The sequence below is a fragment of the Asterias amurensis genome, chromosome 8 (genome assembly GCF_032118995.1).
Source record: "Asterias amurensis chromosome 8, ASM3211899v1".
Classification (NCBI taxonomy): domain Eukaryota; kingdom Metazoa; phylum Echinodermata; class Asteroidea; order Forcipulatida; family Asteriidae; genus Asterias; species Asterias amurensis.
This window is the reverse complement of record NC_092655.1, coordinates 2,548,936-2,575,679: the sequence shown is the minus strand read 5'-3', so window position 1 is coordinate 2,575,679 and position 26,744 is coordinate 2,548,936. Positions and strand designations below refer to the sequence as shown.

Genomic DNA, 26,744 nt, shown 5'->3' with positions numbered 1-26,744 from the left:
GACAAACTAAGAACACAATTTAGTCATGTTTTTATTACATTGTGATTATGAATAACATGGGTACAAACAGTGTAAAGAATGTTTAAATAAAAAATTAAAAAATTCTGCCAACATTTATGCGCACAACTTTCATCTTCTTATTGAGTGGGTCTACATCGATGGTAACAAAACCACCAAAATCCTCAAAAGTGCCCTACAGTACACTGGAATCAGTAGGGTTCAAGATACATCTGAGAACAGCAGACAACGCTCTCAAACAATCTCAAACTTTCAACATACACTGACATTTTTTCAATGTATAATTCAGGGTTTATCCTTTACGCACTTTAAGTGACTAACCAGCAGGATCAGATGGCTTGTCATGTCCATCACCTTTTTCATTTAGTCAATATTGTAAATGTAATAGGGATGCTTTCCAACAATGAGCTGGTCAGACAGACAACTTGGAATGCATTTTTGCCTGGTCCTCAGGCTGCTTTTGTGGCCAGCGGACCACTGTCAAGGGAGAATGGTGAAACTACAAGCACAAGGAAAAAACTATGTGAAAGATCTCGCGTCAACTTCATAGCGCTGCTAAGCAGAAAATATTGCTTGGTAATTTGCTGCTAAGGGAAAATAGGCAGAAAATTGGTCTCAAACTGTTTGGCGCTGGTAACCTTACTCTTGTAACTTTCAAGCGTAATTTTGTTGTACATTACTTAGCTTCTTGTTGTGCTTCACAGCAGATCTATGAAATCATCAAGGTAAAAATATCACTATTAGGTCTTGTACTTACAGATTTATGCACACTACTACAACAAGTACAGGGAATTGTAAACATCTGGTAGAAACCTTGAACCCTGTGCACAATCAGTGTGTACATTGTACAGCGTGATAAACTTGTGTACTTGCTCAGTATTGGAAGAAATTTGTTTACAGAACCACTACCTATACAACCACATGAAGGTGGAACAACACTGTATTGTACAGGTACAGTGTATATTCTACCAAGCATACATTTCATTGAAAGCATGAACCTCTGCTCTAATACAAATTAAAACTTAATTTAACCATTGCAGCCTATTCGATAGGTTTTTATAACACTGAATGCATGAAATGCACACCCCTACAGACAAATGGAACAGTCGGTCACACATCATGAATCATGCATGTCTTTCCCAAGGGCTCTTTGCATCTCATTAACCCAAAGCTTGATCCTGTTGTCCAAAGCGCAGTTCCCCAATTAGCAAGAAGAGAATAAAACCATACTGCCCTCTATATTCAACTGGCATACAATACTTTGTGTGTGTATAGTGCAAGAGTTGTGTAGGGGAAAGAAAAATCTGTTGCAATTTCTCCAATAATCCCTGGAGTTTTCAACCTTCATGATTTAACAAACCATTTTCAAACCAACCTAGAGTCTTTTTTTTTTTTTTACATTCTGAAATTCATAGGGGAGTATTTTGGAGCAAGGGGATTAAAGGTTTCTATTCAGAATTTAATCTGTGGTTCTGAAGCTCATGCTGTGACTGTCAGAGGGGAATTAACTAGCCCAAAGAATGGCCAGGCTAATATCGAGCCAAGTCTTGGCCAAAATGGCTAATGGTGACACTTTGACCCCAGTGGAGTCTTTGTCCACGACCATTTTCTGTAATGTTCTCATTTACCACTTCTTCATGTAAGTCTTTGAGAAAGACTCTACTAGACTCGAAACGTCAGGAAATTAACTAATTTGTTTGCATGCCATCGGTCCTTTTGGTTGAAGCATTTTTTATTTTATTTTTTTAAGGGCAAAAAGGGGTTTGTTCGGTTTTTTGCTATTGTTATTAAACTAAATAATTGGGTGGACCATTACCAAGAGGCTAATTTTGATAAGTTGTTTACCACTTCTTTGCTGTTTTAATTACTCCCCGAACAATTTCACTGAAAGGCTACAGTCCAGAGGATAGATTGTAAAATGTTTTTGCAGTAACCAGTATCTCGTGAAACTACTGGCTTCCAACTAACCATAGTCATAACTCGCGAGAGCAGTAGCCTTGCCTGGAGCGGCAGTTTCGCTAGAATATAATAATAAATAAGAGAGCTCGGATTCACTATCACTGCGACAAACATTTAACGACCTGTCCAGAAGTCTAACAGTCCAGTCATGCATTCGCAGAAAATTTTATCAACAACACACAGATGATTAAAATGAATGAAAATTACCCTCTTCCCTAAGATGCGGTCAGTCCTTTCCTTTAAGCCATCTCTGGCTTGGGAATTGCAGACGAGGAAGGGACTCTTATAAATGGAGCTCATTGCTCAATAATGGGGGTTCCTTCCTACCAAGTTACAGCGTCTAGCACTGGTTGACCACAGAGAACTTAAAGGTATTATCTCATAATGCCTATCCTTTTGACCCTCCAGTGCATCAAGTCTTAATCTACATACAGTTGAGAAACTCGTGGTAAGAATGCTCCATAGGGCCATTCAGAACAATCAATATTTACAAATTGCGACCTTTTTTTATTTTGAAAATTTGGTTCTTCTGCTGCCACATACATGTAGAGCTCAAATATCTTCGTTTCAACAAGAAGAAACAACAACATGGAGTTCTATGTTTGGATCGTTATGCATCGAGCCACGTTCCCATGAAAGGCCCTTGAGAAATCATGTACACAAAAAATATTTGAATTTATAGAATATGTTGTGTGAAAGACAATCTTACTATGTAGCCTACTACAGAGGGCAAGGCTATTTTCATGGGCACTATTTTAAGAAAATCTTAAATCTTTAAGTCAATGGGAAACTTTTGAAGGGGTACCAAGGCCAAGACCGAGGGCAACAGAGGCCATGCCTCCTTGGACTCAGTACTCTATGCCTGGTACTGTACGTGTACAAGCTTTCTACATAGCTTCTGATTGGACTCTGGATGCCAAAAGGTACTCAGTCACCTAAATGTATGACTCAACAGAAAACATTCAGAAGTTATTAATTATTTTTTCCCCTGTTTAGAAAAAAAATACCAAGATATGGGGTCAGAATCTTATGAACAACTTGAAAATTTCCTCCTCGCATTACTGGTGAACTTCCTCGTTACAAGGGTGTGGTTGTTGTGCGTTTCAAATGATGCAGTACAGTTCTGCCCAATGGCAAAAAGAGTGGTTTCCCCTTGAAAATTATTGAAAGCCGTTGTTTTTGGCACATTTGATTTTACAATCAAGCATGTAGAAGGGCTTTAGAAGTTTAATAAATCCCTGTTTACATTATTTCCCCAAAATCTCTAAAATTTGTTACGTTTCTTGGGAACATCTCAAGAAACTTAACAAATATAAAATAAATGCTGTACACAATCAAGCCATTCACACTATACATACCCGTGTATTATACACAGGCCTTTTGTTTCTACATATTAAATTTTCACAACATTATTTGAAACAAAACTAAATTTCTGACGGGGTCCCTAGATCTGCCACAGACAGAGAGATAATTTTAATAACATAATGGTACAATCACAAACACAGCAGAGCTGTCTGCACTTGGCAGAGTGAAACAAAAGTACAAGCTACCTGAACACTCAGTGTGAGTAGAGAGAGTCTCCTTCTAATCAATACTTATTTTTTCCGAACAGAAACCTCTGATGTTATTATTACGGCAGGGTCCTCATGGAATCAATGCAAGTGCAATGACTAAAGCAACACGACCGATTGGGATTGGGGGGAACGAGGGCGAGACTACAACGTCGCGCCGTCGTACTAGATGGGAATGTCTTTGGCGATTGTTTATTGTTGAAGGGAAGAAAAAGGCTGGGTACCAGTGATGTTTGTACGAAACCATACACTACATGTATCATCCAAACAAGTTATTTTGAAGATACATCCAGTTCTCCCAAAGCACAAGCTATTTTGAAGATACATCCAGTTCTCCCAAAGCACAAGCTCGCAGAGCCCGCTGATTCAGAACAATTTGTGTGCCAAAACGTGCACAAATTGATTCGTGAACAAATAAAAGTAATAAATTATTCATTTCAGATTAAAACATCAAGAGAAAACAATTTTGGTTGCTCTCCAAATTGCACAGTAGGGCTTTTAAAACAGCAATAAACACCAAGTAGAAAACATTTAAAAACCTTGTTTCAATTATCCCAAAACTAGCATAAACCCAACAGTCCAGTTTATCATCCACTATTGTGCATCAAGCAATGTGGCCACAGCACTGATGAAAATTCTCTCCACTTTAATAATAGTCGGAATGGAAGCCATATTGGGGAGGGGAAAAAATCTCTCCTCTGATCCCAATGTGAGCAAATTATGGCAGAATTGAGTTGATTGGTGTCCAACCCTCTAAAGCACGGTTATTAAAGCCCAGCCACACACAAACCTGATGCATAAGGAGAATCGCAATCAGGGATAATCTGTACTAATAGTGGGGCCATTGAACTTGTCCCGCATACCCATCATCACAATTAGTAGTAGGCTCTCTAGCCTGTGGCTGTGCCCAGTGGCAGAGCCAGTGAATTCAGAGAGAGAGGAGAGAAAGAGACTGCGCGAGAGAGGGACATAAGCTTGTTTAAGAGGCAGCCTATACTATATGTGGTGCGCTGCGGTTATTGAACCCTCGCATCCCAAGCACAGCAAGAATCCCTGATGATCAAGAGGAGAATCCCCCAGGATTTCATTTGATTATCTGCAAGTGACTGATGAGAGATGAACTAATTGATATCTGAATTTCTCTTCCATTGTGCTGCGAGAGAGAAGGGGGTGAGAACAAAAATGTTCTGGGGAGAAAAATGATATCACGATTGGAAGGGGGAATGTGACACGGGGAAAAATAGATGTGGGGGGGGCAGCATCAGGTTACATGAACTGACGCCAGATTGTAGGTATACGCTAAACTGATCTATCGTGACTCCATATGAAATGCATCCTCAGTGATCAAGTGGACGTTCCTTTCCTAATCAGTGTACACACAGCCCATCCAGCCGAGACTGAATTTCAAAACATTAACATACAACCCTGTTTTTTCAGAGTCTATTATTTTAACAAGTTGGCCCCTTTTATTCAGATCAATGGCCAAAGATACTCCAGGGTTGAAATTGTGCCAGCATGTAATTATCCCAATATTTGTCTTGAATTACACATACACAAAAGTAAACTGCAAGGGAGAAACTGTGTTGACTGAGCAATAATTGGTACCATTTCTAAATCAAGTTTAAGCAATCGATGGAGTTCCTTGTTTAACATTTTAAAAATTTAATGTAATTTGTTGCACCACTTTCCTACCCCCCCCCCCCCCAAACAGTTATAGTGAGCGGGTCTTTTGCGTTTACTAATTTGACACCACAACCGAGATGCACAAAAGAGACAATGCCCTACCTACGATCAGTCTTATTAACTCTCAGTGATGCTCAATTTATTACTCTCCTTTTTAAAGCCCTTTTGTCAAAATTACGTACCTTTGTATTGTTTGAAACTCACCCCCTGGGCTGCCATGTCAACCCATTTTTTGTTTCTGTTACAAAAGCAAGACTGTTTATAGTATCAATGTTACCTATGTTTTCCGTAGTCCTGAATACACAAGTTCAGGAATTTTTTATGCAATATTTTTTGTAATTTTGATCAGGTGTTCTCCCCTCGGGACTCGAAATTAACACTGGACTGAAGCCTGGGGCCAGTGTTTTAAGCATTGCGCCAGTAAACTCATTACTGGACTAGTCAAGTGGTCATTGTGTTTTTGTTCAAATGCTGACTTTAACTAAGAAAAAAAATAAACTACGCAGTATTTCCAGCTTTTGTAAGAGCACAACAAGTAGCTAAGCACAACAAAATTATGACTACCAAAGTAGGGTTACCAGCTAAAATACCATGTCACACTTATAAAATGTGACTGGTATCCTACAAATTTTGCAGAGCAGATAATCTTCAAGAAATTTTGTCTGCTTTAAACAGCTCTATGAAATTGGGCCCTGCTGGCAAACCCTAAACAAAGGCTATATGGTGATAGTTCCAAAACAAATATTACCTTGTTTGGAGGCGACCCATTTGCAGTAATTCATCATGTTCATTTCTTTCTTCTAGTTCCCAACAAACAACTGATTATTGTCTGAGAGTCAAACTTCGCCTCTCTATATCACTGGAGCCAGGCCACTGACGACCCGATAAGGGCCAAGCCCTTGTACATGATTTATGAGTTAACCTAGATACCCCTACATATTGGTGTACCAGAAATCCACGACTCGCAAATCATAATTCAATCCCATCCACATAGTCAAGATAAGTGTGTATACAACATTGGTTTTTCATTGAATTGAATCAGCTTATTTCAACTCGTAGAGAGGGTGGAAAAGTACGTGTCTACACGTAGTGGTCCTAAAATACCATTGATAGGCCTTCCTCTGACTGTACTTGGTTTGAACTACACAGCTTGGGAACCCCACCCCCCCCCCCCCCACCCCCTTCACCCTTCCACCAAACCTTAGTTGCTGTGTGCAGCTAGACCTGATCCTAATCACCACATTAGACCAATCGTTCCGGGGGAAGGGGTCTCATTACCCACCCCACAAGTCATTCTTACGATGAACCCCCGCCCAGGATGGGTGTAGTCTGAAATTACACTGTGGATCTACGAATGAAAATAAGGGTTACATGCGCAGAATGACGAAGACGCAGTTTGGAAAACACTGGAACAGGATGGCATTGCATTATTATGGTGTATAAATAAACCCTTAAAAAAAGATTTTGATAAGAAATTAGTCAGTCCGAATTTGCTGGTGACTGCTTCCAGGACACATTTAAGTTCTCGCACAAATAAGACCACTCAACTTGACAGTCTAACATGGATTTGGTAATAATTGTGTCAAATGCACATGGAAATAGAAATGAGCTGTTCCTTTGTCAGGCATGAAAATGCATTTTGTATAACAATACAAAAAAGTGCACATCAAGACTTTGTACTTTTTTTCAGTTTTCAAAGCTGAGAAACCACAAAATAAGGAAATCAGCTCATCTGCTGAAAAGTTGCATGCCATCTTGTTGGTGAGAATCTTTTGAAAATACACATATCTCTGGTCAGCGGAATTCTTAAGGAAAATGGCAAAAAAATTAATTACCAAAATATTTGTGTTGAACAAAAAGCTTTGTCCTTATCAAACAAAACAAGAATAAGAGAGTGCATGTGCCTTGTTGCTGTTCGATTAACGGATGTAGATTGTAATGTATTTGTCACATTTGTTTATCTTGGCAAGACTGATCAGATCTTTCTTTCTCTGTGCAGTCATCTTTCTGGGGGTTTTCCCGCTTCAAACAAATCCCCCAAAAAACAAACTATCAAAAGGCATGAAGGGGCAACATAGTTCAGACCCAATTTAACATAATGAGATACGGTAAAAAAAACATTATACAGTCTTATCCTAGTGCACGTATCTACCAATAAGAACCAATAAGAACCAATCAAGAACCCACACTCTGCTGATCAGAAACATAAAAGTTTGAGTTTGGTGCTCTATACATCTCAGCCATGCCAAGGTATTCATACAATGTACATCGTGGAGATGATTATCATTTAAGGTGGTGGCAAAATCATCTTGTGATGAGACTGAGGGCGCTTAAACAAACCAAAACATATTAAGACATGTTTAATATTTAGAATACAATTTTGCGTTTCACTAAGGTGGTGCTGACTGCACACAGCAGCCACTGCCAGAAATAGAGGCGAACCCCTTTTTTTTAACGATAATGTGTAACTGGGTTCTTTTACTTACATTACACGACACACAGACCTACAGCTTTACGCCCCATGCCTTAGAGAACACAAGTGTCAAGAACCCACACTCTGCTGATCAGAAACAGTTTGAATTTGGTGCTCTTTACATCTCAGCCATGCCAAGGAATCCATATTTACTATTGTACATCGTGAAGATGATAACCATTTAAGGTGGTGGCAAAATCATCCTTTTTGGTTCTTTCCATGGCACTTACTACAAAACACTACTATATTTTTTTACATATTGAATAATGAATTGATGGAAGAAAACTCATGGTAGGTACTATCAAAATGAATGATCTTGACCTTAAAGTGAAAGTCCCCTTGGCAAGCAAGATAACATAATGTTCAAACATGTACATGTAGCATGTGTGTCAATCCTCTGCGCAAACGAACCCAAAACTAAGAGCAAGACAAGATGAGACATGTTTCTCCAGCTTGATGGTGAACACATCAATGGAATACAAAAAAGTAATGTACTGCATAACGATATTATAACCATTTCATAAACATTATTTTCATAATTTCAAATAAAAAAGAGCAAAAGCCAGACTTTACGCACAATGCCTGGGACCCAATTTCATGAAGCTGCTGAAGCAGAAAATACTGCTTTTAAAACAATTTACTGCTAAAGCAGAAATGAGCAGGATATTATTCACCAATTGTACTTGTGATGTGATAGTTTGGCTGGTAATCTTATTCTGTGTTTTTTTGCTCTGCAAATTTTCAATAAAGAATTCAGACTGAAAATTTTGTTCATCAGAACATGAACAGATTGGTCGAGTTTCAGGGACTCTGCAGAATCAGGGAGAGTTGGCAGCTTTTATATCGCCATAGTACATGTATCACCCCCTCCCCCTACCAACCAGTGTTCACCTTACACAATTAATTCTTTTTCAGTCAACATGCAGCTTGAGTGTCTCGAGCACTGCCTCTTCTCTAAAAACAAAATTGCTCTGCTTGAAAACCATTCTTGGTGTCCCTTTAAATGGGATTCACTATGGCTTTGACTGCCTGATACAGCATGGGATTCCAGCAGGAAGCCGAGTGATTGGGATTTCGTCAGGTTGCCCTCTTCTATCACTGTCAACGGGACAGGGCACTGGGCGCATTGCTGTGTCATGGACTTAAAGGGATAGTCTAGTCACCTCTATTTTTAAACAGTACAAAAATATGATATTTAACAGTCAAACAGCCATGTCTGAAGTGACGCTAGGGTTTCAAGCTGTGGGTATATCACTCCGCATTGTGTCTAGATAAACAAAGCCATTGTTTTTCCTCATTCACATGTGTGGATGTTCAGGACAGCAACAAATGAAAACAATGACAACGGAAACCAAGTTTACAAATTCTTTGCATTGCTCAGACTTAACACAAAAAGGGGAGGGGCGGGGGCAGTCCAAAGTTTGCCAATTTGGACTTGGAGATGTGTGTACATGCAGTACTGTATGTGTTCCTATTCAATAGAACAAAACTTTTTTCCACATTTAAAATTTCATGACTCACATTAGGGATCTCGCAGAAGAAGGAAAAAACATATGAAGAGAAAAAAGGTCAAAGTAAATTGTGGAGAGTTGTCTAATCGAGCCCCAAACTACATGAATTGAAAGATTCCATCTAGTGGCCTTAAAGGAACACGTTGCCTTGGATCGGTCGAGTTGGTCTTTGAAAAGCGTTTGTAACCGTTTGTTATAAAATGCATATGATTAGAAAGATATTTTAAAAGTAGAATATAATGATCCACACAAGTATCACTCGAAATTGCGTGGTTTTCCTTTTACCTCGTTGACAAACACGGTCGGCCATTTATGGGAGTCAAACTTTTGACTCCCATAAATGGCCGACCGTGTTAGTTTGCAAAGTAAAATGAAAACCACGCAGTTTCGATGCAAATGTGTGTGGATCATTGTATTCTGCTTTTAAAATATCTTTCTAACCATATGTATTTTATAACAAACGATTACAAACGCTTTTCAAAGACCAACTCGACCGATCCAAGGCAACGTGTTCCTTTAAAGTCACAGCTGTGGTCCTGAGAAGAATCATACATTGAATGGGAGAAAAACAAGATGGCCATTCCATGGAAAAGTCTCAGTTGCGATCCGGTCATGGATGCCTTTTAGACCATTTTTATAGATATTATTATTATTATTATTTTTATTATTTTTTTGCTTGTATCAACCAAAATTTACACAGATCGGAATGCAATTTGTGCAGCTTATCTGGACACTGATACATAAAAAGGACTGAATTCAGATAATATTTAAAACATCTCATCCCAGGATGATGCACTGCAGTGCTACAAACAATTTGTATCTATGGTGCCATGGTCCACCAAAATAGCATGCCAATACATCGACTCACATAGAAAAACGGGTTGAAAAGCACTTGTCAAGCCCAAGGCGGGCCTGGAACTTCTGTGTGGGTGAAGAACCTTTGCTCAAAAGGGACAACCATCAACTACAGTATCAGATATTATCAAAGTAAATATCCTTATTATAATCAGCACCCTAACACATTTTTTTTTCATTCCTGTCGGTTCAACCTGTTTGTTCGTACGTTCTTGTTCCTGTTTATGTTCCGTTTGTCCGTCGATCAGGCATCTCACCACAAGTCCTGACTTTTTGAAAATCCCTCCTTATTTTGGATTTTGTCTGGAGGATTTATGTATACTACGTAAGGAAATCAAATTACTCTGGCTTCACATAAAACTTTCCAGCTTGCTGTACTGTTAACCAAAGTTTGCTCTACATGTGATTGGCAGAATGTTTGAGATCTGTCCTTGATTATTGCAAAACTTTGCCATGGGATGTAATCCCCTGCAGTAATCACTAGATGGAATAGTAAGCAAAACTTCCTGTGTACACATCGTACAAATCAAGTGACGCACGAACAACCACAGAGATCATTTAGTGATACCGTTTTCCTCCACGATCTGAGCTAAACGCTAAGGCCTTGGACGGATGAAAGTTATTGAAATTGGCACAACTACCCTCCTACCAACCCCCCTAACAGGGCTCAAATTTTTGGGAAAACCCGTCACAGCTAAAGGGTTTGACACTCAAAACATTTACTAGACCCGAATTTTATAAACAAGACCAGAATTGAAATAAGCAGAAAAAGTGTCTGTCACAGTTTTTAACAATTGAACAGTTTGAATTTGAGAAAAAAAAATGCACTAGACACAAAAGAGAAGATTGATCTTATATTATAAAAGTATTCTTCATTAATAAACATAACTATACTTGTCAGACTGACAAGTGAATACTTGAACACAAACACAAAACTGCTGGACTTGTCTGGACATGCCTTTACTGGCCTGATGCTAAATTCATTGGCCTCCGGCCTGCGGTCCAGTGTTTTTCATGATTTTCCCAAAATCCTCAAGGGACTTACTGCATAAAAAGATAGCAGATATCTGACTTGATTTGATGCAAACCCTCAACAGGATATAAAAAGTGCACACTTTCTTCTCCCCAGACGATAAGTATGAGGTGCATTTGTACACATAATTTTCCAAAATTTACAATCTCATGATGTTAAACTAATTTAATGATCTTTGTAATGCATTGAAAGTGCTTCATTGTCAGAGTACTTTGCCCTATTCGGAGCACATTCGTCTCTACAGTATGTCTCTGTCTCGGGTCATTTAGTTGTCTTTTCAGAGGGAAATGCTTGACATCTCTACATTTGGACATCATGCAGGCAAGTTATCAGTTAGTCATAGGTTACATACATGGTAATTGCAACGCCATCACAATGACTATAAAATAAGTTTAATTACAATGTAACAGTACATAAAAAGTGGAGACAAACAAAACTCCCCTAAGTCAAGTTTCACTTCAAAATTATAGTTTTAAGTCAGTGCATAGGTAAACTAAATTGACTAAACCCGACAAGAACTCATGAGTCCATTTTAACTTGGCTGGTCTGTATCCACAAATGGTACATTTTCAGGGCACACAATCAGACAACTACATACACTCATTAATTGCACCTTGCCTGAACTCATTTTCCTGCAAACATTATCAAGGGAATGGAAGCACTGACGACTTTCACTCTGGCCATGTCTACAAGAGTCTCTCTGGGAACTTTGTGTCATCACTACCCTTGCTCTAGAAAGGGTGTGATCACTGAAGCTAATTATCTAAAACGTGGCTTGATTCTTTTTTTTAAAGATGGGTGTGAAATGTCATCTAGAACCGTAGGCCAAGATAGTTTGTGATTACAAGCATCCTGAGCATTTACACATCAAGATGTGTAAAATGAACATGCCCTGAATATGAATCATCCGCTTTAAATTACTAGTGTACCAAGTACATTTGGAGGGGGTAAAACCTTCACAGTTTTCTAAACAGCAGTACAACTTCACCTGCTAAGTCTTGCTTTCATTTAACTTTTAATTAAGAAACGTAAGTTGGAGCATACAGGGATCATTTCATAATAACCTAATAACCACTGGCAAAAATTTAGTCATTTTCCATTGTGCTTTATTACTTGATTTATTAAACATCAACTGGTCTGCCAACTTTTTCACCAGGTCATATTTTGTATAAACTAGCCAGCCGGAGCACTTGAAGAGAACTATGACTGGTCCGTACAATGAAACTGTTTCAACTAGCTGTTCAAGGAGAACACTGTCATAGTGAGGCTGAGAATGCTGTGATAGTGAGGCTGAGAGGTGAAGTCTTACCTTTCTTCCTCGCTCTTGTGGTTGATTTTCCTGGATGCACACAGGGGGGTGATGCGGCATTGGCTGACCACTGCTCTCTGTAAACTCTGATCCAAGGAATCAGGGAATAAATGAAGACCAATATGAACTTTTGTTTTAGACAATGCAAATTGATAAGATATGTTGTATATCCTTAAGGGGATCCCTCTGCTACTGCTTCCCATGTTGTATCATAAACTTAGGTATGATCCTTGGCCATGTGGTAGATAACAGTTGTTTTGCTTCTGACTGAACAAAGATATTGACATTCGGTATTAGGGAGACGGTACGGTCACTTGTCCTGTCACTTTTCCTGTCACAACTCTCTGTCCAAAACCACTAAGGATGTCAAGGGCAAATGAGACGGGCAAAATATTGCAGCGGTCATACCTGACAAAGGACAGAGAGCTGTGACGATCCCTTACAACTCAGAATAAATTTCAATCAAATTCAGAATTATTGACTGCGGCATAAAATTTAAAATAGGAGTAAGCATATTTTTTTTATGTACGCCATACCCAAATAGGTAGCTACAGCTCTGGCTACAGCTAGATTTCTGCGATGCAGTATAGTACGTCCTTAGCAACACCCTTAGCAACAGTCGTAGCCATTACCATAACCGCCAATTCGTATACAGCCTTAATTTAATCCAACAGCCCCTTCAACTATTGTAAAATTGTAAGCAACTATAAAGCATTGACCGTTATTAGAAACAATCCTAAGCAAAAGTGAAACTGCAGCATGTTTAGCATGATGAACCAACAGTGAACATTCACATAACATACACACGATCGGAAAATCACATTGCAGCAACACACATCTCTGCATCACTAATGAAAATTTCAAGGCAAAAATGAGACAAAAAATTACCAGCAAGGGGTAGATATGGTTGCTCTTGTGAGAGAGGTCAGTTCAATAGAAGCCATGTGATTAAAGATGGTTCGGGAAGGATGGGGAGACTGTAATATGGAGTACATGACAATGTGAGAAATCTTTTGTGAGTAATAATGCACGATTCTTTGTCATACTGGAGCATTGAGTCTTCGATCACTGTCAATGGCAGCAGTGGGTATAATTATTTTAATTGGCATGACTCAATATGAAATTGGATGAGAAGTCACACAAATCAAACATGCAAAGCCCTAGACATAAATTGTATTACTTGTGTAGCATTATGTTTATTTTTTCATTCTGATCAGACATACACACTTTTGTAATGTATGCAGAATATATTTTTAATTTTCAAACAAACCTGTCTTTTTGTTAATGTCAGTGACAAGATACAACATAACAACCATACATGTAGTACAACAAACTACAAACTCACATCAATTGGGGCAAGTTTGATAATGCAGGAAATATTGACCAAGCAACTATACAAATTCACTTGACAAAGCAAATGTTTTTTATGTTTCTATGATCGGCTGTATCCACGAATTAGAATTTAGATTGCATTTAACTAGCAAAAACAAAAGTTGTCCCTGGTGTGCTTAGTGTGTATAGCCGTGTTTTCTAATGGACCAGGACCCAGCCTGCTCCAAAGAAACACAAACATCCAGTTGGTGGTAAAGGGTAAGAAACCACCTGTCTCCATCATTTTCCTTAGAAGACCTCAGCAGGGCATGACAAGACAGCAGCTGGGCAGTGAACTGGGGCCATGGATGCAGCTTAACTGCTTGGCAATGTTTGGTTACCCATGGGGACCAGTGTGACATAGTGATACTAACAACAAGACAGGTGGATTCCTTGGTCTACTAGAGTACTATCAATGTAAGACAGAGTACCAACAGAAGCAGTACAGTTAGGCCGGTTCATTCTCCCAGTGAATGCGAATGCGGTACCAATTTTGACACCACAGTTTCGCAAAAAAAGGTTTGCTTTGCTTAACTTCTGTGAAACATTCGCTATGGAAACACCAATGTGACGTCAAAAAACACTTCGCATTCACATTGCAGGAAGTATAAATCCGGCTTTAAAAGTGTGATGACTGATAGGCATGGTATGTAAAAGACCATAGTGATATTGTGTCAATGCAAAATCAACATTAAAAGGATTCCGGTTGAAGTCTGAATCCAAGCAACATCCCCAACCATTATGGCGAACTGATTTTGAAGTGATGTGGTACACAAATATAAAACCTGGCACAACTGCATCTACAGTGTGGATTTTTTTATTGCCAGCTAATACTGAGCTAGATTTATTTTTTAACTCGTCCTTGATTTTGGTTTTTACAAAGTTAGAAGTTCTAGCTCTCAGACTTTTAGACTAAAATTAAACAATTACATTCTTTGTCCTCACCAATCCTGTATAGAACCTTAAGGTGAAAGGTGATACAATTAGTGTATTAAATCCAGATAAATGTTACAAACTAAATTGTTATCTTTGGGGGAAAAATTGTTTCTCAAAAAGGTATGTAAAAGAGATTTCAGGTTATTTAATCACAATTTGTCATATTTTTCCAATGGCACAAAACGATTGTTTAGCACAATATGCAGCACTGGATCACTTAAATCAAGGCATAATTGTCTTAGTATTCAGTGTAACCATGGTGTAACTGTTCAATTTGCATGGTGGAAACAACTCTTAATTTAATTGAAAATTGAACTAGAAGGGAATTGAACACATCCTGAGATACATTGTGCAGCCTAGGCTGACACAATGATGTCTAGAAAAATTATCAAATTAAAACATCAACGCAAAAACATCCACTGCAGTGAAATGTGCCCTCACTTTGCTGTTAAAAGGTTTATATTTCGGCAATGATCCAGGAAAAAAAAAAAAAGTATTTCTATCTGAAAAGTTTGCCTGAAATGCCCCTCGTTTATAAGAAATCATAAAAGTACGTCTTAGAAATTCTGAATCTCCAAAACTTTAATTTGGGGGTTTCAAATTGTTGTGTGTTCTAAGGCCAGAGATAAAGTTGGTACCTGCATCACCTCGCTAAATGTGGATGGATTTTGGTCTTTTTGAAAGGCTGTGACAGTTGGTCTTTTCTCAACAAATAAACATGTTATACAGCAGAAACTTTCACAGGTGACTTAGGTTGTATATTTCTTGATAATTTGACCTTTAAATCAGCATTACATAGATAAAAGGCAATATATGGTTCTACCTGTAAGTAAATTACAATTGCAAGAGTTTTCTTATCTGTTTTGTTCAAGCAATGTTTACTTAAACAGGGTATTGAAGTGCTGCCTAGCTCAAACAATAAAAACTCCATCCTTCTTCCCTTTATATAGAAAGAATTCACCAATATCCCATTGGGCGTTATGGCATTTCACCAGATCAAATTTCTACACAGATTTCTGAGCATGACTGTATATGACACAAAATACTGCCAATTCAAAAAAGCAGACGGCGCCTTTACACAAACTCAAGTCCCTTTTTGAAAGATAAATCCATATCATTCCCATCCAAAAATTACTTTCACTCCAATTCTAAACTCCTTCAAAATAACCTTATCTTCTTCTCTGTATATAAGTAGGACTCTGCTATGACCTTTCTATGGTGTACGTGAGCATACATACATGTACATACATTGTTGCTACGAAAGCACGCAGATATTTCTTACATAAAGTTAGTCATTAAAATTTTCCTTTCTGCAATTAGCCTCCCTGACTAACACAGCTACCCAGCACTTATTATGCTACACATCTATTCTGTTGGTTTAAGACCAAAGATTTGTAAGTTGCTGAATCCCGATTAATCAAAACAAATGAGTGTCCTGAAAACTAATACTAGAAAATTTAATGCAAAGTAATTTACTAATTACAAATCCTGTACTTTTTTGTCATAATGTTCTTTACGTTTTAGATTTTCATTCATCTGTACAGAAGAATGATGTTTTCTGTCTCATTTGAAAAAAAAAAAATTTGAGTAGAGAATGCTGGTTGGAACTAATGGCGTGAACTGAAGATATAATGTACTTTAATCATGTGTACATTTGTATGTGTAACACTAATATCAAAGTAAGGTTATATCAAAGTGCCTCAAAGTGCTGAATCTATCACCATTTATTCTGAGCACTATGGCGCCATTTGCCTTCAATCTGAAAACATGTCCACAAGTCCCTGTCGCCATTGTATGCAACAGTGCATTTACATGTAGTTCTCAAGTCAGGAGAGCGAGAGAGAAAGTTCATGCCTTCTGCAGTTCATGCCTGCACGCACAACCAAAGTGACCTCAGCAAGCGTCTCACAGTCTTACTGTAGCTCTCCTTCTGGCAGTCAGGAACTATGTATGCACAGGTCATGCTGCACAGGGATTTCTTCCCCAGAAATTTATAAATATTGTGCAGTTAAAGGGAAGGTATAATGTTTGGTAATCACTATTAAAGTGTGATGCAGCATATGAACAGACACCAAGCCATTACTTATTCCTCAGGTTCAAACATTTCTAATAAACAGGAGGCATTTCAGACTTAATATTTTTGCAGGATGCGAGCTACCAATACCAACTTTACGCTTTTGATAGTATTATTTACACAATATTTTTTAGTGTCACCTAACGATGGCCCACCTTTGATTTAACATGGTTTAACTCAGTCATGTAAACAGAAAAATTCACCCCAGTTATTGCATTTTTGTTGTTATTCCACAAACAATTTGATGAAAACATACTTTGTGAACTCTCACTATGTTAGTCAGTATAAATACAAATTTCAATACTATTTCTCTTCAATTTTTAACAACCGATTAATTGAAATGAAGTTGGTTATTGCCAGCATGGTAAATACCCATTTTCTGGCAGTTACTTCCCAATTCCAACTCTTCCAATAAAAGCCTGCACCTTCAGTATTACAAGTGCACACCATCTGACGCTCCCTGTTCAAACACAGCCCATGCACGGGACTCCACACTGCTATCCATACAGGACAGTGCCACACTCCAGACACACTCATAAGCGGATGGCCTATTGTTGGCAGACACAAACAATCGCTCGGGCTTCAGCATGCAGGACTTCGCCTCCGATGGCGGGAGGGCCTCGGCCGGCGCACGTGTGGCCTACTACAACTGATGGGATTATACACATATTGAGCCGGATGGAGGACTGATGGAAAGAGTATTGCATACATGCCATACACACGTATCAACTGATGCAATCAACTGATTATTAATATTCCAAACGGATCATAATTTTTTCTATCAAAAATGGTCTGTACAGGATCTTGAATGAATACCACACTTCAGTTTCTAAACTTTCCCATCCTCTTCAAATCCTTTTGTTATTCAGTTTTAGTTTCACATCCTGCAAGCGAACAAATTTTTTTAATGAATGAATCCATACAATTACCAAAAAATACTCAGCTACCCTGAGCCACCTGTACACATTTGTTAGGGCTGCTTCCTGTTTCCAACTCACTACAGATCCTTTTTTTAGGAACCAATTCTGGTTTCAGTTTTTTGTGAATCAAATTTAAGCTGGTTATTAAATAATTTTGAAGTAATTCTTCCCAGTAGGCATCTATGGAAATAAAGAATTACCCAATACCATTGTCCACCATTGTTTACATGTGGAACAATTTGTTGTGAAGAGGTTTACACTTTTGGTTAAAAGTTCATAACTACAACAAAGTGAACTTCCATGTTAAATTTAACAACATTAATAATATATTAAAAAAACTTCTAAAAATATACAAATATACAAAAGTTTAACTATTTCGTGCAAAACAAGTAGGATTAGGAATATTTTATGGAGTACATGGGCCGACCTACATGTACCCATGATGTTTGATTTAATAGATACTTTGGGTTATTTATGCACAATTTTTTAGATTTTCCAAGAAGAAAAGAAAAGGGAAAAAATCTGACTAAATTGTGAGAAAAAAAATTGTGCCTGCTTGTCAATACAAAGAAAAAATTATGCTCATAAAAAAGGTCAAAAATTAAACATCGGGATTTCTGGTTTAAAATTGAGCAAAATTTCAATCTCACAAGTTTTTCATAAAGCCTTTGAGAAAGACTCTGCTAGGGTCCAATTGAAACATCAGGCAAATATCTTTTAACTGTACGTTTTCCAGAAATAACTGTCCATGAATGAAAATATTTTCTACGACATGTCGTCCAAAATAATAAGCATGTCTAAATTAAGCTCAGAAAGCTGACAAGGGGTCTAAGCACACTCGTGTCTTGATTCGCGGCATAAAATATGTGGATTGTGTTATTTAAACAAAATTAAACCTGGGTGAAAGAGGACCCCCTGAAGAAATATTCTGCTGCTCAAGGACTTGAAGTAGCGAGGAGCGAGACAAATGCAGCTTTCTCACATTTCATGCGATCAAGACTGATTCTATACTAAACCAGGTTCTCTGAGATTGTGAAGACAAAAAAATGTAAATGACTTTCATGAACAAGCTGTTAAGTTTATGCTGAGCTTTGCATGTTTTTTTTCATATAAAGCCAACTATACCAAAATGTATTTTATGTTTTACTTCAGATCAGATGACTCTAGTTTAAAGTCAGAAAGGTACATGTATGATACAAATGTAGGCCTAAAGGTTTTTGGATGACTACTAAATTGCATTCAATCCTCGACTATATTTACAACCAATCTTGAGGGGGGAAATTTGTTTACACTAAACTTATTTATAGAGAGAACCTGGCACAGGAAGAAAAAAGGCCTGGAATAACCCAGAGGTCATGGAGGCAATGGCCTCTGTACCCTGGGCTTGGTCTTGGCCTTGGTGCCCTGTCTTAATGTTCCCATCTGCCCATGGACTTTAATTAAGCCTTTCTGATGACAGTGCCCTTTCTCAAAAATGAAATTCCCGGTTTACACATAGTACTTGAGTACTAAAAAATTAGGCAACTTGATAACACCCAACAAAAAGTGAACTACAATGGCTACAAAACAAATAAAATATGGAATCTACTTCCACATCCCAGTGTCTTCTTATAACCCAGGGGTTTCCCTTAACTTTTTTTTTCAATCGCCCGCCGGGCGAGTCTACCAAAATTCTCAATCGCCCGCAGGTTTTTTCACTAGCCCGCATGTAACTATACACAACATTTTCAAAACCAAAAAAAACAACAAAAAAACAATGAAAGTGTAGCCCTTAAATTTGCTTTTTTTTTTGAGGATTTTATATCTGAATTTTTACCTTAAACTATCCCTTTTCCATCAACAACAACTTTAATGACTTCGTGGTTAGGAGGTCGGTTGATTTGAACTTGTTTTGAACTCCGTTTGCAACAAAATCTTCATGAATCAACAATCAGTCAACAACGCACATCGATAAATAATTCAATGAACTTTGCCCCGCAACGCCCTCTGTTGGCAAAAGTTGTCCCCGTTATTGGTTGTCCAAGGCTGTACATTGTGCACAGTCTGCAGTCATTATGCACAACGTGCGGCAATCCTTCACTCCGTTCGTTAACGTGTACTGCATTGAAGTCTAGTCAAGAACATCATGAATATGGAATTATCAACAGCCATCACTGGCCAATCACAGCGTGCAGAGTGTTGGTCAGAATGGACTTTGGACGACTGTGTGTGTTGTGTATGTGCTGTATATGTACATGTACATGTACATACACTGCATGGACCAGTGGGCGACCGTGTACTCTGTGAGGATACTCGGCACCATGTGGTTTGTACATCATGTTTTCAATTGATTGTACGTGTTTTCTGAAACGAACGACAGCAATTCCGGTCCCGATCACGGCAAAATTAAATCTAGCAAGTATCTAAATTGTCAAACTTACTAACTTGAAAGCTTTAGTAAAAGTTTTCTGTGGGATTTTGCCACTGAACCCTCATTTATATGTGAAAAGGAATAATTGTATGACTTGCCCGGCGGGCTAGTGAGAAAGGGTTTTCAGTCGCCCGCCGCTATTTTCACTCGCATTTGGCGACCGGGCAACCGCTAATTTCGAACCCTGTAACCTGAGCACTGCAATATTTTCTGGAATATGCCTATTAACAGTTATGAATTGATGTTCATCAAAATGAACTCGCTTATATACATTCATGAAAATGAACTGGCTTACATACCGGCTGGCTTTAAAAAAAACATTTTAAAAGATATCTATAATCTTTTCAAAATAATCAGGGAAAGGGAGCACAAAACGATTGCAAATTCTGGATTATTAGGTTCATTTTTCTAATCCAAATAAATGTAGAGTCACTTTCATATTACTTTTGAGTTATGCATGTATTTCACTTTGAAGCTGTTTCGTCAGACTGGCAACCAGGTGCAATGCTCAACTACCTTTTTACCCTTTCAACATACAGACGACAACTACTTATTTGGATTTAAAATAATCCATGATTTACAAGCAATCGAGGTGAATTTATTAAATGATTGCAAATTCTCATTTCAGTTCTGTACTTGCTGAATGTGTACAGAGCTACTGTTACAACAATCTAGCAAAAAGAAGTAGCCCTTGCATGATTGTGGCTCAGTTCAGTGATCTGTACTCGCTTGAAATAGTTAGCATGTTCTACAAAAAGGGCCCCAAACTTTGAATCACTAGTCTCGCCAACAAGAACAAATAAATTTTTGAAAATTTTGATATGAATACATCTGGACAAAGTATTGAGTATGGCATTGATATTAAGAACACATGATGAAACTTGGAATGCATGAAAGAAGCCTACATAATATAAAACTCGAAATTAAAACAATGCCTCAGGCACATTGTCATAATTTGGAAAACTTATTTATACGGCAAGTAAACTGCTTTTTGGGGAGGTTATCAGTAAGGGCAATTCCTCTAGTTTATTTTTACAAACTATATTTTGTTATTTGTTAGAAATCTACAGGTCTGATCTTAACGTGAGCTTAATCTTTTGTCTGTGCGATGGCAAGTTCACCTGTTTACCTGTTTTGGGGATAGTCTGAAGGCCAAGGGAAGGGAAGGGAGGTCAATGAAAAATCCTGAAATCAGAAAAAACTCCTGACAAACCCCAGGCAAGAGTTTGCGTGACTAAAAAATAAGATTTTGACTGCAAATTGTATGGAAAATGTTATACAAATATTGGATACAGGTAAGTGCATTGTCGCAAAATAATAATGACATGGTGAAATTCAGACTATTCCATTTCATGAGGCGAAGCAGGTTGGAAACTGAAAAGCCAGATTTTACGATGTGATTCTAGTCCTATTCACAAATAAAATGCATTCAACATTAATCAGTAATTCACATGGATTCTTGTGTTTTAGAAATTTTTACTCAATAAATAGAAGGTGATCCCCTCGCTGCCCCTTCCCAGTTTGTATCGCAATTTGGGTATGACCTATGGCTAAATGGCAGTTAACGGTTTTATGACTTCTGACTGGCACCCCGAACAAAGATATTGACAAAATAGGGACACCGCCAACATAGGGCTAGATAGCTCAGTTAGTACAGCGCCGACATGTTAATCCGGAGGTCGTTGGTTCGAATACCACTCTAGAGTCATTTCTTTGTTCAACCCCCAAAATCATTTCAAAACTTACCCAGTCAGTTTCCCTTGTGGTTTATATGGGTAAATAGAAAATAGACATGGAAACTTGTCCACCCCACACTCTGAAAAATTCTAGATTCTAGAAAACCCCTTCTTAACAGCATGGCAACTCCATGTAGGCACAAACCTTGTTCGTCATGACATGACCTTGCCTTGATAGGACCAACCGGGCGGGGAATGCTATAAAAAGCTTTCAAAGCATCCTATAATTATCCATTCAATTTTGGAATGTTGAAGCAGGTAACATGGAAAAACAAAGGATGAAAGTGACATCAGGACTCAAATTTTACACTGGACCACATGCCAGAGGCCAGTACATGTAGTTTTGGTGTTGGTGTTGGGCCGGTAAACTTTTGACTGGACAAGTCCGGCGGTCTCGAATATTAATAAGGGAATCAATGTGTGGTGAAGAGGTTTTCAACTAGTGGTTTAAACCCAACAAGGCCTGGTTCTTGATAATTTTACTGAGACGAAGTCGAGGTAAGTTATCAAGAACCAGGCCTCGGCGGGTTTAAACCACTAGTTGAAAACCGGTTCAACACACTTTGATTCCCATTCATAAATACCTTTTCGGTAAAAAAAACATAGATCAACACTTTTTGGTCAAAGAGTAAAAGAAATGCAAAAATTATAATTGCTCAATGATTTCTTTCATGAAATGGTAAGGCCCTGGAGTAAACAACTCCTTATATGTGGCACAACTGTCTCGGCCTTTGCTCTCGATCAAGAGGAATGAAGAAACTGTCTTATAGGCACAGATGCAAGCTCGCGTGTCACGCCCATGTTTCAAAATTGTTTACTGGTCATTAACAAAGGTTTATACACACCCACGTGACGCGCTCTCCACCAATAGGAATAGCGAAACTGTCTGAGGTATTTATGAATGCAAAATAATACATCATATACCTCACTATAAACCTCTTGAACAAAAAACAATACATTTGTTTTTTGCTGTTCAAATGTTGAATTTTAAGTCTGATAAAATACCTTTCAATCATACTGAGTAATGACTTAATGAAGTATTCTTCATACCTACAAACACCGTCACGGTTGGCACTTTATAAATAAAATCACTCCAGCTAATTTTAAAAGCCACTGTCTTCCTGTCAACTGTTTTCCAAAAACACAACATCATTGGAAGGTTTTCAATGATGACGGATCAGTTTGAGTTTTCCACTACTCTGAAGGCTACGATTTACATGTAGCTTTAGAGTAAAGACCAGTGAGTAAGACTCCTACATGGGTAAAAACGTCAGGCCATTAACAACATCAGGTCATTTTGATTGGTTAGCAGTTTTCTATCAAGTAGTTAAGCCCAAATAATTTTTGTACTTAATAAACACTGATAAATCTTAAATTTCTTGAACATGTTACCTTGGTAACTTCTTCGCCTGGCTGAAGTCTCCCTGAGATCGTATCCGGGTGAATGAGTTCTGTCTACCGGTGAGTTCTGCTGTAACAAAGCAGTTGGCGATCTGCAATAGTTCAGATTTGTCACGGAGGATGTGGACGCTAGCGAGGACAAAGTGGACGTAGTATAAGTTCTACTATTGCATCCAGGTCCCAACATGGAACTTGTCACAACCTGACCGAGTGCCTCTGCTGCAGAGCAGTTTATGAAGGGAATCAGTGCATCATCCTGTACAGTGCTGGTTGACTGGTAGTTGTTACTGCTGGCGGTACTGCTGTTGTAAGGTGGGCTGGACCTAAGATGACGCCGTTTCCTCACACGTTTGGGCTGGACCTGGTCAGACTGATCTGCTTTGGACTCAGTGTTCCCTAGTGATGCTATCCGCATACTCGTTACTCAAAGTGGTCAGGTCAGGTTAGCTCTTCCTGCTTGCACTGTACGAAGAAAGTATGAACTCTGCTTATTAAGTTGCCCTACTGAAGATTGGTCAAGGCCCAATTTACACAAAGGGCATCAAATTTAAAGTGAATTGTTTAATCTTAATTGAAGGTTAGTTTTTTATGAAAACTGCAACCCTAGCAAACACAATTTGAATTACGTTGCTGTTGTACAATTCATCAATTGCGCCAGGAACTGTAATGGTAACCGTGCCCCACAGCCAAAACTCAGTGTTTGGAGAATATTTTATTAAATTTAAATGAAACATTACTTTAAAAAGAGTTATCTCCCAATCCATGGCAACATGACAATGATATCGTAACAACTATCATCCAAAAACAAAAACATTGTGATTTAATAACAATGTATAAAAAGTGTACACCAAACATATCATTATCACCCCGTCACTCAATATCACTTTTAAAAAATGAAACCGAGGAGAAACATTACTGCTAATACAGTTTAATATAATATTATTGGTAATATTAGTTACTGTGCTACAGTGTCTGTTAGTGTTGTTTTAGTTTTCCACAATAAAACTTTGAGAGGCACTGTGTAAATTGTCACTGTCAAGCCCCTGGCCTACACCAAAGTCTGCCAAAGCAAAGTAGGCCTATTGTTGGTTAAGTTCCTTTTTTTCTTGTTTTACTTTGACCACCAACTTTGATTCCTGTTTACCGTGAGACTGTGCTAGCTCCACCGGTGACAGAAGCTCAACGGCTGTTTTATGTGAATTTAGCTTGGGTATTTTTCGTGAACTACGTAGCACATGCGCGTAAAAAGTACACAAGCTTAATTCACATAAAACAGCCGTTGATTTGTATTCGCGCCCTCACAGGCCCACAGCTCCGCAGGCCGATGATGTCATGCTGATTAGCATATTCCAAGATGGCTGCGCCGTGCACGAATCAATTAAATTAGAGTCGGCAAAAGGTAGCGAAGTTATCGTTAAAAATTTCTATTAAATTTTTATTTGTTTCACTTTTCAATACACACAAAGCGAGCTAAGAGTTAGGTGAACACTGTCAGCCGGTTTATACTGCCGGGTGGCTCGTAGATAAGGCGCCAGATTTTTTTTATTTCTTAGCTGTATGAGGAAATGGTGTGGACGTGTGGCTAAGGATTCAGCTATCCTTGGCCACACAAGTGGGGCTATGCCTACTACAAAGTGTCATATGATTTAATATATTTTGACCTTTATGGGGGGCTGTGTGTGTGTGTGTGCGTATTGGTACACGTGAAATCAACTTGATGGAACTGCCTAGTTAAATTAAACTTAAAGAAAAGTGAAAGCACAGCAGTTCATAAGTTATTCTAATTTTACCTCTGTCCATGATTCAACCATAAACTGGCCAGTCCAAAGAAAATGTTTACACTGCTTTGGTTATAATTATTATCAATATCATGGGAAGTTGGCACTGTATCTTTGTTTTGAAGTTCGAAAAAGAGATACACACAAAAGAAGGGAAAAGTTATGGCCATGATGGCGCCACCGTTTTTTCATTAGATAGGCCTATATGAAATAATATATAATAAATTAGTAGGCTAATTTAGCATCTATTAAATTTACCTCAACTCAATGAGATATTCTTTTTGTAAAAATTAGTTTAAAAAGTGGTGGCGCCATACGGAAAGTTATTCAAAAAAATTAATACAATGCAATGTGTCAATCTTTTCAATACTTATGTCATCATATATGTACCGCTATAGTTTTATAAGAGACTTGTGACTTTTTGTGTTCACTTGGCCCTTGGCTTGGGACTGCAGTGCTACTGCTGGACCAGTGCTACTGACTAAGTAACTGGCTGGGTGCTCTAGGCCTACACAATGGCAAAATGCCTTCTTCTTCCATGCATGTACTAGAATGCGAAGACGACCTCAATAGAACACAGCAGTGCCAGGCAGCGAGAGACACAAGTTGACCCTTTAGTTCTGCTGTCTGTATAGCGAGTGACCACTCATTGCCAGCATAGCAATCAGCCTCCTGTGTGCACGACGACGAAACCCCCAAACAATTTTTTTTTTCGAACCATTTCCAACTCAACTGTACAGAAACAAATACTCTACATTAAAACTATAACATGACATGAATGTACTTACTGATTTCTCGATACTTGTCTCACATGAAAAACGTTGGGAAAAACACGGACGAAACCAGAAAAAATGACGACAAATATGCTGGTCCTCCTGCGCTCAACATTCGTGCCTGACTGTTTCTCTATCCTACCTGCAGAAATTTTACATGCGCAGAATACGCTCATACCCCTAGTCATAATAGGACGTTGTATGTACATGTACATACGCAAAAGAGGCGCACGTCATGTACTGTGTTTACAATACATTTGCGTCGTGTTTATTAGTAAATTTTAGAATAAGTTAAATAACGAGTAGTTGAAGTTTCGATGATTTTGACTTGAAATGTTCATCTTCTGATTATGAGTGGACATTAAATAAGCTTCACTCATTGATCTATATTAATGCCTACACCTCATATTACCTTCTCACAGACCATGTCATATCATTCCTTGGATGATAAAAGTTGGTGTAAACACCAACTATACGTTTACAAATTGAAGTCACCCGATTGTCTGCTTTTCCTTTCCCCCCACAAAGAAATAGTTATAAGGAAATCACCAAACAGAAGAATTGTATGTTGTTTAACAAAAATCAACACTGAAACTAGGGTGACTTTTTAGGAGAGGGCACGAATGGTGCAAACATTTGGTATTTGTGTTATGGAGGGAGGGGGTGTCTGCCATGCAATACTGTCCGCTCCGGACACTTTTGCATATGCAATTGTGTCCAGGGCTAATGCAAGCACTGAACCTACGTACTGATGCAGCATGAATTATTCACGTATTTTATGATTGCAGCGAATACACAACGGCCAAACATTTCCCATGTCATTCATGACATGCACTTAGCTTGTAAAAGAATTGACACTGTGTTCTGTCGACCAAGGGCGTTTAATTTACTGCAAGGACGGTTTTGCACGGGGGCCGACACAACTGCATATGC

General features: G+C 38.4%; 1 protein-coding gene across 2 annotated transcripts in view; it reads right to left on the bottom strand.

The window, feature by feature from the left end:
• The window catches only part of LOC139941116 (RING finger protein 44-like), a 71,268-nt gene extending 45,325 nt beyond the window's left edge, over nt 1-25,943 (bottom strand). For both annotated transcript variants that reach the window (XM_071937551.1, XM_071937552.1), the window contains exons 1-3: nt 25,827-25,943; nt 23,252-23,722; nt 12,413-12,498 (exon numbers count right to left, since the gene is read on the bottom strand). In XM_071937551.1, coding sequence (XP_071793652.1) covers nt 12,413-12,498; nt 23,252-23,675 — 510 coding nt within the window. In that variant the 5' untranslated portion in view covers nt 23,676-23,722; nt 25,827-25,943. The remainder of the gene's footprint in view (nt 1-12,412; nt 12,499-23,251; nt 23,723-25,826) is intronic.
• Nucleotides 25,944-26,744: the final 801 nt, after the last annotated feature.